At 44.4% G+C, this 13,620-nt stretch overlaps 1 protein-coding gene across 1 annotated transcript in view; it reads right to left on the reverse strand.

Moving 5' to 3' along the window:
• Positions 1-13,620, reverse strand: part of CFAP57 (cilia and flagella associated protein 57) — a 75,471-nt gene that overhangs the window by 32,265 nt on the left and 29,586 nt on the right. Inside the window, exons 9-12 of the mRNA XM_049775507.1 lie at positions 12,604-12,816; positions 10,303-10,476; positions 6,336-6,497; positions 1,867-2,022 (exon numbers count right to left, since the gene is read on the reverse strand). Of these exons, the coding sequence (XP_049631464.1) occupies positions 1,867-2,022; positions 6,336-6,497; positions 10,303-10,476; positions 12,604-12,816 (705 nt within the window). The remainder of the gene's footprint in view (positions 1-1,866; positions 2,023-6,335; positions 6,498-10,302; positions 10,477-12,603; positions 12,817-13,620) is intronic.

The raw sequence follows: 13,620 nt of genomic DNA on the forward strand, positions 1-13,620 counted from the left end.
ACCCTATCTACTGTACTATTGCTCCGGCCCTCCAGAAGGGGGTTTGTCAGGGACACGTGCCCTTCTTTCCACAAACATTTCTTCTTTTGCACTGAGCACTGCTCAGTATGCAACACCATGTCAACATGTGTCTTGACTTCCATTTTCTTCTACTCTGATCATTCTACACGAGCTATGTGTTCTCTAACTACTTTCTGCTAAATGGGTCTTCTCTGTGATGAGCTCAGTTTTGTAGCAAAGACATTTTGGGGTAAGAAGAGAAAGAATTCATTGTAGGCTCACTGGTATCAATGGAGCCCTTGGCAATGTTCCTGTGTCTACTTTGTAGAACTGTTTTCTATATTACAGCAGGAAAGCCTACAGGCAGATAAACATGTGCCCTATTAAGGAGACCAAATAAGTGTTGATTAAAAAGATGAATTAGGGGTCGGAGAGATAGCATGGAGGTAAGGCATTTGCCTTTCATGCAGAAGGACGGTGGTTCGAATCCTGGCATCCCATATGGTCCCCTGTGCCTGCCAGGGGTGATTTCTGAGCATAGAGCCAGGTGTAACCCCTGAGCGCTGCTGGGTGTGACCCCCCCAAAAACAAAAACAAAACAAAACAAACAATAAAAAAAGATGAATTAGTTAACATTTATGTAATGACCAGGGTTTCTGTTCTGTTGGCTTTTCCCCTCCCCCCCAAATTCTCTGACCTAGGAAAATAACATTAAAAAAAAACAACCCAGAAATAACTTGACCAAAAAGTGGTGAGTTTGGCTGCAGAGTAAGATAGAACCTGGGCAGACCAATGATTTAATTCAATGTGGGACATCTTTTTTTTTTTTTTTTTAAAGATTTGCGGAGAATCAGTCATTTAGGGCTGGGAAGAGACTTATTTATTTATTTTGGTATTTGGGTCACAACCAGCATTGCTTAGGGGTTACTCCTGGCTCTATGCTCAGAAATCACTCCTGGCAGGCTCAGGGGACCATATGGGATGTCGGGATTCAAACCACTGACCTTCTGTATGCAAGGCAAATGTCTTATCTCCATGCTATCTCTCCAGCCCCACAATCTCACTTTTTTTTTTTTTTTCTGTTTTTGGGCCACACCCGGCGGTACTCAGGGGTTACTCCTGGCTGTCTGCTCAGAAATGGCTCCTGGCAGGCATGGGGGACCATATGGGACACCGGGATTCGAACCAACCACCTTAGGTCCTGGATCGGCTGCTTGCAAGGCAAACACTGCTGTGCTATCTCTCCGGGCCCACAATCTCACTTTCTTAAGATATTTACACTTAAATTCTTTTTTTAAAATTGCCTCATGTATATTTTTTTAAACTTTGTTTATTTATTGGTATTTGGGACACACCTGATGGTGCTCAGGGGTTAATCCTGGCTCTGTGCTCAGAAATCGCCCCTGGCAGGCTTGGGGGACCATATGGGATGTCGTGATTCGAACAATGGTCCTTCTGCCTGCAAAGCAAATGCCCTACCTCCATGCTATTTCTTGGGCCCCCTATTTTGTCTTTCATTTGTTTATTTATTTATTTATTTTTGGACCACTCCAGTGGCACTCAGGGGTTACTCCTGACTCTGCACTCAGAAATCACTCCTGGTGGGCTTGAGGGATCACAAGGGATGCAGGGGATAGAAGCCCAGGTTGGCTGCATGCAAGGTAAATGCCCTACCCGCTGTGCTATTGTTTCAGCCCCTTATTCTGCCTTTTAGACACAGGGTTTTGTGTCAGCATTTCAGATGTTTTTAGCTCTGCTTTGAAAATCCAGTCTGGCACTTATCTGCCAGCACTTGTGCCAGTTTCTTCCCGAGTGAACAGTGAGTTCTGTGGAATTTGTAGTGGGTGCTCAGTCTCTCAAACAGACCTGGTTTTTCGTCTTCAAGGACTCCATTTCTTGGAGGAACTTTTCTGTGAGGTCCTTAATCTTCTCTGAGTAGTTCATATCCTTCAGCCGCAGTTGGTATTCACTCTCCATTTTTAATTCTTCTACACGTGTCTTCAGTTCCAACATAATCTGAGCCTTTGGGGGAAGGACATGGATTCAAGATCAGTCCCATATGGGTACAGTAGGCAATCAAACCCGAGGCCCTAAGCTCTTAGTACAGTTGGAGCTGCTTGCCTTAGGCTTCTGAATCTCAAATCAGAGATTGTTATCATCTCCCTACTCTCTTCTTCCTCTAGCCTCACAAAATAGAATCAGTGAGCCCTGCGGAGTGTCAGGTAGGATGCTTATAACTTCATATCCTAGAATGTCACAAGCTCAATGGGGTCTGCCTAGACCACAACACTGGGTCTTACCCATTCTGCTTCTATTTCCTGGCACTTATGGTCGCCCCCATTACTCTGCTCTACTTTTTATTATTTTCCTAGAATTATCATTTACTCATTGTTTTGCTTATAGTCTTCAGAAGCTGAGATTTTTGTTAAATGTTGCATACTTATGCTATGAAAGTAGCCAAGAACCTTAGCCATGTGCCAGGCAAGCACTCTATCCACTGTACTACCGCTCTAGCCTCATTTCTATTATTCCTTAATTCAGCTCTTCTTGCCTAACTGCCATGAGTGTCTACTGTCTTTTCCCTACAATCATTGTATGTATTTATGTCAACCTTTCCTTAAAAGTCTGTGATAAACAACACCACCTTAATTTCCTAACAAAGCTTATGTCAATGCCAGAGTAGGTGAGGGCATGAGTGTCTTCATTTATGTCTTTATTTATGGTTCCACCCAATGTATCCCATATCCCTTACTGCCTTGCAGATGACTAGAGAACTTGATCACTGGCCAGAGGACAAGCATGAACCCGAAGTTCACCGAGGAAATGCTGAGTCGAGGGATGAACACTAGTTGCACATACAAAGTTAGGACATTGCCTGTGAGTAACTCAGACCTTCCAAGTCCTTGTAGACCATACTCAGACATTAGGATGTTTGCCCTGGAGGTCCACCGAGAGTCCTCATCTAACCAAAGTGAGTTGACTGTGGCACAAGAAAGACTATCCATTAGAGAGGAATGGAAGATGGGGGTTATAGCTGAGGAGGACCATAAAGGGGAAACTGCATAGTATGAGAGGGGGACGGTGAGGGCTTCATGGAGGAGGGGCAGAGGTATCAAAGTAGGATGGAAAGATAGGAGAGAGATGGTGATGGAAAGAATGTGGAGTCTGATTTGGTGTGAGGGACATTGAGGGTCTGGGGATGAGGACTGTCTCCTGGCAGTCATTGGCATTGCTTCACTGCTTTATTTCTTTAGTTGTGAGAAAATCACATTGGTAGTGCTGGGGGGGATTAATAGGGTCATTCCTGTGGTGCTTGGGGTCATGGTATGCTGGGGAGCAAACAGCCTACTTTACACCATGAACCATAGCCCTGGCCTCTGCCCCACTGCTGTTTCCTGAGAGCCAAGCAGAGACTCAGCACAGTCAGCACTAGTATCTGCCAGATTAATAAATGACCCTGGGATCCACCTTGGACTAGGGGATGCATTTATTAGTGGGAATGAGTTTGTTTCTGATGTGTTGCCTTGGAGATGCTTAATCATGGTCCTTCCTCAAGCCCATACTCCATGCTGCTGCAGAGGGATCCAAGAGTAAGTCACAGGTGTGAATGCTTCAAAATGCTTCCAAAGTCTGAAACATGGTCTACAAAGCACCATGTGGTCTTTCTCTAACTTCATGTCCATCCCTCTGGCCAGCACATCCTGTTCTTCATTGTCCTCTGACCACCCTCTCTGATGTCTTTATAACTTCCCTCCTCCATGCAGAAGTCCATTTTTCATTGTTCTGGAAGGTTTTGACAAGATTCCTTCTCTGGCAACACCTGGCCTGGGTCTGTGCCCTCCACCCAGACTCCTGGAATTGTTCTGCACCCCAACCCCTGTAATGGTACCCACATGTCTTCCCAGGCTATATTCTCAAAAACTTCTACATCTTTTATTTCCATAACCTAGGACTGAGCTCAGGGTCTGGCATGCGGCAAGGTCTCTATAACAGTAATTGCATGAAGGAATAAATGACTAAGAGTAAGTGGGTAAACTATGAGCTGAAAGACAGTTTCTTTAAATGACATAAAATGGAGAGAAAAAAGAATTCTGGGGAGTATGACTTGTATTTATTTATTTAGGATTTAGGACCACAGCTGGAGGTGCTCAGGTGTTCTCCTGGGTCTGCATGAAGGAATTACTTCTGGAGAGCTCAAGGGACCATATGGGATACAGGGGATTGAATCTGGGTCAGTTGCCTACAAGGACTCTACCTATTTGCAATATCTCTCTGCCTCATGTGATTTTTATTATTTAAATTTTATTTTTATTACTTTGTGTTTCTAGGGATTGAACCTATGGCCTTACATGTGGCAAGCTAAGTGCTCTTCTGCTGAGCTACATCCTAGATGGGAACATAATTGTGTGTTTGGGGGGGGGGCACTCTGCCAGGATTTACTCCTGGCTCACACCCGGCAGTGCTCAGGGGTTATTCCTGGCTTTATACTCAGAAATCGCTCCTGGCAGGCTCAGAGAACCATATGGGATGCCGGGATTCGAACCACTGACATTCTGCATGAAAGGCAAATGCCTTACCTCCATGCTATCTGTCTGGCCCCAGGAACATGACTTTTATTTTATTTACTTTTTTTTATTATTTTGGGGCAACATCCAGTAGTGCTCAGGGGCTACTCCTGGCTCTGCACAGAGGAATTACTCCTGGTGGGCTCAAGGGATCATATGGAATGCCAAGAATTGAACCTGGATCAGGTGCATGCAAAGCAAGCACCTTACATCGTATGGCTTGGAAATTAATTTTTAAAGGACAGGTGGAGAAAGGAGGAATAAAGGGGTCAGGAAGAAGTTATCAGAGGCTTACAAGGAATGAAAGGAGTGAGGTCTCATGGAGTTTCAAAAGTGAGCAGTGTACAGAGACACACATACACATAGACACACATACACAAAGACACACACACACACACATATGAGCTGTTTCCAGCTTGATTGTCAGTTGAACTGGAATGAGGAGTTAGCTTTTGATATCTCCAAGTTGGTCTCCTCCTCTAAATATTTATCGCATGAATCAATGTTTGCTGCATTAATGGGGAGTGTGGGAGAGGTGAATATGTGTAGTGATTAAGAGAGTGATTAAATCAAATCTCTTGATTAAATCTGGTTCAGAACTCAGGTTTGTTTTGTTTTCCTTTTCCTTTTCTACTTTTGGACCACACCCAGCAATGTCAGGGCTTTTCCCTGACTCTGTGCTCAGAAATCACTCCTGGCAGGCTTGGGGGCCATGGGGGATGCCTGGGATCAAACCTAGGTCTGCCACATGCAAGGCAAAAGCCTTTCCCACTGATATTATTGCTTTGGTCCCAGAACTCAGGTTTTACTTGCTCATAATTTTAGACATTTTATCATCAACCTCTCTTTAACCCACTTCCCATTTATTATTTTTTCCAACCCACCTCTTGAAACAAAATAAAAAGCATAAAATGAGTTCATGACAACCCCCCCCCACAAAAAGAGTTGGCTATTGGACACAATCACTTAAATTGCTTTATATTGAAAGAAATGGCTTCCAGAATATATTCTAAGTGTTACTTTATTTCTGATTTGCTTTTTAAAAGAAGCCTCCACACACTAGCAGTTATGAATTCTCCCAAATATGACAGGCAGATTGGACAATGTAATTTGGAGACACTGTTGATTTCTTTCTATGTGCCAGAAGCTGGACCCTGCAGGAGCATCACAGGTATGAGTGTAACCTGCAAGACTGGGTGAGGAGCCATTCCCAGGTTGTGTGTGCAGTTAAGCCCTGATGGTGTACACTTGAGGGCAGGTAGGCAGGGGACAGAGGGTACAGGTGGGCAAGGGAGCAGGTGGGTGGGGGCAGCTGAGGTAGCACAGTCTGTGGGTAGAGAAGGGGCCTTCAAGGAGTATAGGGTATAGCTGTGCTGCTGGGAGGCTTCTCCGGGCTTCTGGTCTCCATCTCACAGTAATAAATGTCTTTCTTTTTTCATTTTATTTTACTTAATTTTGGGAGGCCACATTTGGCTGTTCTCAGGGCTTACTCCTGTCTCTGGACTCATGGATCACTCCTGGTGAAACTCAGGGAACTAACAGGATACTGGGGATCAAACCTCGGTCTGCCACATGTAAGGCAATTGCTCTGCCTGCTGTACCATCTCTATTTAACTTTCTAATTTTTACTGAAGCAAGATAGTTTTTATTAAGTGAAGTTTACTTAGAAAGACACAGGGGCAACTGGGGGGGGGAGAGAGAAGAACAGAAGAGGGAACACAGAATAGAGAAAGCAAGCTGGATGTCCTCTTTATTGGGTCCCTTTCTTACCTTCTCTTCCATGTCTGTTTTAGTCACAAGCACCTCTTCGGCAAAGCCCACCTCCCTCTCTCGCTTGATGCCCCGGCCCTCCTTATCAAAGACCTTCCAGGTGAAAAGGCAGCCATCCTCAGCCGTGGTCAGCAGGAACTGGTCATCAAAGGTGAGCATCATCTGTGAATGAAAAGGCAATGCAGAGGAGCCAGAGTGGTGGCGCAAGTGGTAGAGTGTTTGCCTTGCACACGCTGACCTGGGATGGACCGTGGTTCAATTCCCTGGACTCCCTTATGGTCCCCCAAGCCAGGAGTGATTTCTGAGCGCATAGCCAGGAGTAACCCCTGAGCATCACTGGGTATGGCTCAGTACCCCCCACACCCCCAAAAAAAGAAAGAATAAAAGAAAAGGCAATGCAGAGGAAGCTTTCAGAGACCAGAGGTGACTGAACTGACATCCGCCTGTTCCTGGGAAAAGGGTCAGGAGCCCCCAGACCTCCTGTTAATGAATGCAATGGGCAACAATCTTTGGAATGTCCAGGCTCAGAATTTATTGCAATGCTGGGGAACAAACCCAAAGCTTCACACCTACAAGGCAAATGCTCTACCAGTGAGTGATATACCTGACTCAAGCTCAATTCTTGTGGAGATGGATTCACACTCAATCATATGTGGTACCTTGCCCACTGTTTTATCTCTTCAGCTCCTAGTTACCAATTCTTTGTTTTGTTTTATTTTGGTTTTGGGTTACACCTAAGCCTGATAGTGCTCAGAGGCTTTGCACTCAGAAATTATTCCTAACAGTCTCAAGGTACCATATGGGAGGTGGGGGATCGAACCTGGGTTGTCTGCATGCAAGACAAAAAGCAATGCTATGCTATTGCTCCTGTACCACAGTCTCTAATTCTATCCACATTAAAAAAGGGACTCTTAAAAACTCAATGGTAAAAATATGAAACATCTAATGATGGTGCAGACAAAAGACAACAGAGCATTTCACAAAGGAAAGTAGCTGCAGATGGCAGAGCAGCTCAGGAAAAGATGCTGCCAGTAACAGCTGCTAGGGACAGCAAACAGAATCCAATGAGCTGGCACCACACACCTGTAAGAAGAGCTGGAACAAACTGCTGTGACAATACTAAATGCTGGAGACCATGTGGAGAAACTGGCTCTCTCCTGTATATCTGGTGGGAATGGGAAACAGGTAGACAGTTTCTAAAAGAGAAACTTAAACATGCACCAATCACATGAACTAGCAATTGTATTCCTGTGCCTTTATTTCATAGATACAAAGACCATTTGACATAAAGCCTGCATCTGACTGCTCACAACACATCTATCCACAAGAGCCAAAAACAGGAGAAAAAAATCAAAACACCCCAATAGGTAAACAACGACAACAACTCTGGTTTCTCCTTACCAGGGAATATTGCTGAGCAGTAAAAACGAATAGAATATTGACAAATAAAATAACCTGAACGCATCTCAAGGGTATGATGCTGAGGAAAAATAGTCATAATTGGCTGGACAGATAGCTCAGTGGGCTGCAGCACAGACTCTGTATGCTGGAGGCTCCAGTTTGATCCCAGGCATTGCCTGGTTCCTTAGTATCACAAGTAGTGACCCCAGAGCACTGAGACCGAGAATATCTTTCAATAACTGCTAATTAAGTCCACAAAACAATAATAGCAACACAAAGTATAGGTTTATTAAAACCTAACAGAAAACAAAATCTGTAAAAAAAGAAAACATTGTTATTAAGGCCAGAGAGATAGTACAGTGGGTTGCCTTGCATACAGTCAACATGGTTTTAATCCCTGGCATATGGTCCCCTGAGCCCGCCAAGAGTAATTCCTAAATACAAATCCAGGAATAACCCCTCACTCTGTGTTACCCCTCCTCTAACTTCCTGCCTATCTCACCTGGATGGTGAGATCCTCCCACATATGGGAAGGGTCTGTGGTTGTTAATTAAGGGTTGCCTGGGAGAGGGAAGCAGCAAGGAGAGAGAGCAGACACAAGATGGATGAAGAGAGGCTGCTTAGCTTAGAGGCCATGTGAAAAAAGCACATGGCGATTAGGGCATTGTAATAAAACTGAATGTCTCCTGAAACTTCATCTGACTGCTGTGGATCAGTTCTTCGCCATTACCCTGATACCTACAGACCTGCTGGCTGAAGGGGCTGTAGGCCCCTGGCTGGGCCGAGAAAGGCCTCACCATCCATCCCTCCATCCACAACTCTAGGACTCTTTAATTGATATTTAATACAACAACTTAGCACTGCTACGTGTGACTCCAACTCCCCCAAAAGCCCTTACCAGAAGGTTATGTTCTTGTGATTTCATTTATATAAAAAATTTTTTTGTGTGTATGTCATACCTGATGAGGTTCAGGGCTTACCCTTGGCTCTGCACTCAGGAATCAGATATGGCAAAACTAGGGGACAATACAGGGTGCTGGGAATTGAGCCTGGCCACTGTCCTATCACTTTGGCCCTATATAAAATTATTATGATGATTTTATTAATTTTGGGGTTACACCCAATGGTGCTCAAGAGTTATTCCTACTTCTGCACTCAGGAATCACTCCTGGCAGACTCAGAAGATCATATGGGACACTAGAGATTGAACTTGGGTCAGCCACATGTAAGGCAAGTGCCTACCTAGTGTACTATCACTCTGGCTCCCCACATTTTCCTGTGATTCTTGAATTACTCCAAAATAAAAAGAGAAAACCAAAGAAACCAACAATTAAAAGATGACACAACAGCAAAACCACTAGGGGACAAAGAGGTAGTAGTACAATGGGCAAGGCTCTTGTCTTCCATGTGTAGACCAAGGCATGCATAGTTCATAAGATAACTTAAATCCCTAATTGTGAGAGGAGAGTTAAATCAACTATGGTTCATCATATCATCAGATATTTGTGTAGCTACTAAAACCATGCTCTGGAGTAATATTTAATTAGATGGGAAAATGTATACAACAACACGCTGTAAAAAAAAAGAACATACATAAGAGAATTTGCCATAATTTATCTAAAAACATCTAATCCATACATAGAAAAAAATGCATCAAGATATCCAAGATGAAGCTATTATAAGAACTATTTCTTAAATAAATATGCATTGCTATTATAATCAGGAAAATAAACATCCACAAAACCTTAGTGCACTCAAGGGATTGAGTGGATATAGAATAATAATTTACTTTAGATCCAAGACCCAGGCTCAGTGCAGGAAGTTTCCAGTTCATATTGCAAATATCTTTTGCAATAAGATAACGTCAGTGGGCAAACCAACAGAGATTTAGGGACATCATTAAGGCTGTGTTGGCGATGGCCAATCTGGAAGAAGTCAGGGAAAAGGGGAGAGGAGGTAGATTTTCCCTAGTGCCTGTTCTCTAGGAGTCCATGTAAACACAGGCACAATATTTGTGGAAGGGGGAAATGGATGAAGAAATCGCAGATGTGGCTCTGGTTATTATCTCAAGGAAGGTCTTTGGATATTCAAGGAGCTAGGGATGCTCACTTCCTAAGTGATCCAAACTGAGATTTGGATCCAAGAGTCTGGAAAGTTGGGTGGGTGGGGGTGAGCAGGAAGGCAGGAATCCTAAGCAGCCTCCACTTATGGCAGCTGGAAGATGAGGTAGGGTAGCCAGAAGTCTAGGAAGGGCACTCCAGGCATCTTTCAGAATGGTCCATTATTGGGCAGATTATCATGGTGAGCAACCTTGCTCTTTAATCTTTAGGTGCATCACAGGTTATTTCTTAGTTTAGTCCTAGGAGAAGTTTTAACAAATATCAGTAGCTAACAAACGTTTGGTGAATAGAAGTTTGGATAATTAATCAGGAGAGAGAAAAGAGATGGGTGGAATTAGAGAGATGAAGTTATATGAAGGAGCACTTGGTTCTCTTTCTAGAGCTCATTCTGGTCCTGAGTCCCTGAGAAGAGGTTTGGAGCCCTTATGAAGAGGCTCTCTACTCACCTTGGTGATAGGACCTGCATGGGCCTGGTACTCGTTGAATTCTTTCTGCATGGGCAGAGGGTACTTCATGGCACGAATAGTCCCTGCTGAGGTGCCTACAAACAGCATGCGGCCAGAATGGGAGATGGCGATGGCTGTGTAGGTGACATCAAAGGCAGGAATCTCTCGAAGGACCTGCGGTATGTACAGTTCTATTTAAGGTGAGGGGCTGAGCCATGAACCATGCCATTCCTTGCCTGGTTTCTACTAGAAACCATAGGGCAGGGTCTGTACTTAAAACAGCTTTTCTATTTTCCAGCAGCTGGCAGAGATCCTCATACAGAAAACCAGAATGAATGTGTCTAGGCTGCTTGATTAAGGAACAATTCTAGGAGTCACACAACTGAAAAGAAAAGATTTGAGTAGCACCCATGTACTGCTTCACCTTTGCACCATGCACCATGCACCCTACTTGGGCTTTTACACATCTTAGTTCATCCGGTTATCACAAAAGTTTTGGGATGCAGTTATTGTCATCCTTATTTTTAAAGCTGCTGAAAGTCACAGAGGTGGTAAGCACATGCCCCAAGTAGCCAACTAGTGAGTGATAGTTAGGTCCTAGCATCTGGTTGTATGCTACCATTCATCTCAGAATGAAAATGGGGCATGGGCTCATAAATGTACTCAGCAAAATTTATTAATGTCCATTAAATAAAAACTATGCTATCCAAATCCATTTACTTCTTTATTGATTTTCTTATATATTACCCATCTGCTCAATGACCCCATCTTACCTACCCATTTCATTCACTCACCAAACTTACCTATCTACCATACCACCCACCTTCCTATCCACCAATCCAACCATTTACCCATTCATTCACTGACTCACCCACCTTCCCACCTACCCACCTAACCAAACATCTACCCACCTGCCCATCCACCAACATACCCATTTACCCATCCACTCTCTCAACCACCTACCTAACAATCTGCCCATTCACCCACTGGCCCATTCACCTATCTATGGAGCATTTAGTGAATTTGTGCTGTAGGTCAGGTGATATGCTGATAGTGTCAGTAGAAGGAGTGAATTTTCCTAAAGAAACTCTAAACATAGGACAGCGAACATCCTTCCATATAAATTTTTAGGATGAAGAGATTCAGGGGCGGGCCCGGAGAGATAGCACAGCGGTGTTTGCCTTGCAAGCGGCCGATCCAGGACCAAAGGTGGTTGGTTCGAATCTCAGCGTCCCATATGGTCCCCCGTGCCTGCCAGGAGCTATCTCTGAGCAGACAGCCAGGAGTAACCCCTGAGCACTGCCGGGTGTGACCCAAAAACTAAAAAAAAAAAAAAAAAAAAGAGAGAGATAGATTCAGGGGCACACCAGAGATGTGTTTCCTCTAAACTCTGTTCAGGTTGTAGGGAAGCCAACTTAGTTTAGTCTGCTACTGTGCAGTTCTGAGCATCAATGACGCCATGTCCATAGGAGTGACAAACACCAAAAGAAAGGCTAAAGAAACCAGTCTGAAGAGGAGGTGGCCAGGGACTCCAGGACAAGAACTCAGCCAAATTCTCCCCTCCCTCCAATTTTATTTGAAGCCAAATGAAATTATGCTAAAATGTCAGATTTTGAGAAATTATTTATTTAAGGTGGGGATGTTGAGGCCATACCAGGTGGTGCTTGGGGACTACTTCTGGCTCTAAGCTTGAGGGTCACTTCCAGGGTTGTTTGGGGGAACCACATAGTATTAGAGATTGAACAAGTTTGGGAATTTAAAATAATGCAGAGATGAGGCTAGAAAGATGGTTCAGAACTTAAAGCCTTTTTATCTTGCATGCAGCTGATATGGATAGCATCCCTGGCACCACATATGATTCCCTGAGAAACTCCAGAAATTACTCCTGCATACACAGCCAGGAAGAGCCTCTGGTTACCTCGAGTAGCCCCAAACCCCTCACATTTGCCTGCCACCTACCCTCCAAACACAGAGGCAAGCCTATATGATAGTAGTGACTCTAGCAGAATTTTTATAGCACGGAGAAGAATGAGATGCAGGTGAGCGATGCATCTGACCTCCATGCACAGAGGTGGAAGGGAAGTGACAGCAGCAAGCTGTCCCTGCAATTTAACTTAGTCGAGGAGGCCACTAGGCAAAGTAAGCTCCAAAGTAAGGAGATCTGAGTGGACCCTAAAGGAATGAGAAACCAGGTGTTGTTCAGTGGAATCAGAGGCCTTATTTCTATCATTACTCTGTCTCCTTGTTCTATCACACTTTCCAGCACAAACACCCTGCTGGGTGGGGCGGGGGTAGACTGACCAAAGAATCTGCAATCTCCTTGAGGGTCTGGTCCGACCCGACAGCAAAGATACACTTGCCATCGGGGGAGATGGTGACGGAGTAGTAGCTGCAGGACTTGAGCACACATTCTGTCTCTCTCTTTCCAGACGACAGGTTCCACTCATAGACAGCACCGTCTGTGCCACAGGAAATCAGCTTGCTGTCATCTGCATTCCACACAACTGAACGAATCTGTGGAGGAGGAAGCCAAGCCAAGTTAGAATGGGCATGTGTGCGTGCATATATGTTACACCCATGAAAGGAGGAGGTATTCCTTGCCCCACTACTCTTTCTCCTGGAGAGAGAATGTTCTTTAGCAAGCACCAAACATAGCATCATGAGAATTTAACTCTGTTTTCCAAGATGCATGGAAGATCCTGAAGATGAAACATTTCCATGTCCCTTTCTGAATGTAAAGTTGCCTATATGCTACCACTGCTTCTGATATGCTTTTAATTTTGAAATATGTTCATGAGAAGTTGCAAAACTAGTATGAAGAGAACTGGAACAGTACGGACCATACTAAGTGTCTAACACAGTATGTGAATGATTATAAGTTAAAAAATTCTTTCTGGGCCGGGAGAGATAGCACAGCGGCGTTTGCCTTGCAAGCGGCCGATCCAGGACCAAAGGTGGTTGGTTCGAATCCCAGTGTCCCATATGGTCCCCCGTGCCTGCCAGGAGCTATTTCTGAGCAGACAGCCAGGAGTAACCCCTGAGCACCGCTGGGTGTGGCCCAAAAACCAAAAAAAAAAAAAAAAAATTCTTTCTAGTTTTAAGGCCAAACAGGAAATGCAGAAACATTCCTTCAAGAAAGTCTACTCTGGAACCAAGAGAAAGTACGGACGGGGTTAAGGTGTTTGCTTTGCATGTAGTTGGTACCTGTTGAATCCTTGGCACCATATATGGTCCCCCAAGAACAGCAAGGAGTGATCCCTGAGCACAGAGCCAGAAGTAAGCCCTAACCACTAGAGGATATGGTTTCTCTATCCCTGA

Source organism: Suncus etruscus, chromosome 6, assembly GCF_024139225.1.
Source record: "Suncus etruscus isolate mSunEtr1 chromosome 6, mSunEtr1.pri.cur, whole genome shotgun sequence".
NCBI classification, from domain to species: Eukaryota; Metazoa; Chordata; class Mammalia; order Eulipotyphla; family Soricidae; genus Suncus; species Suncus etruscus.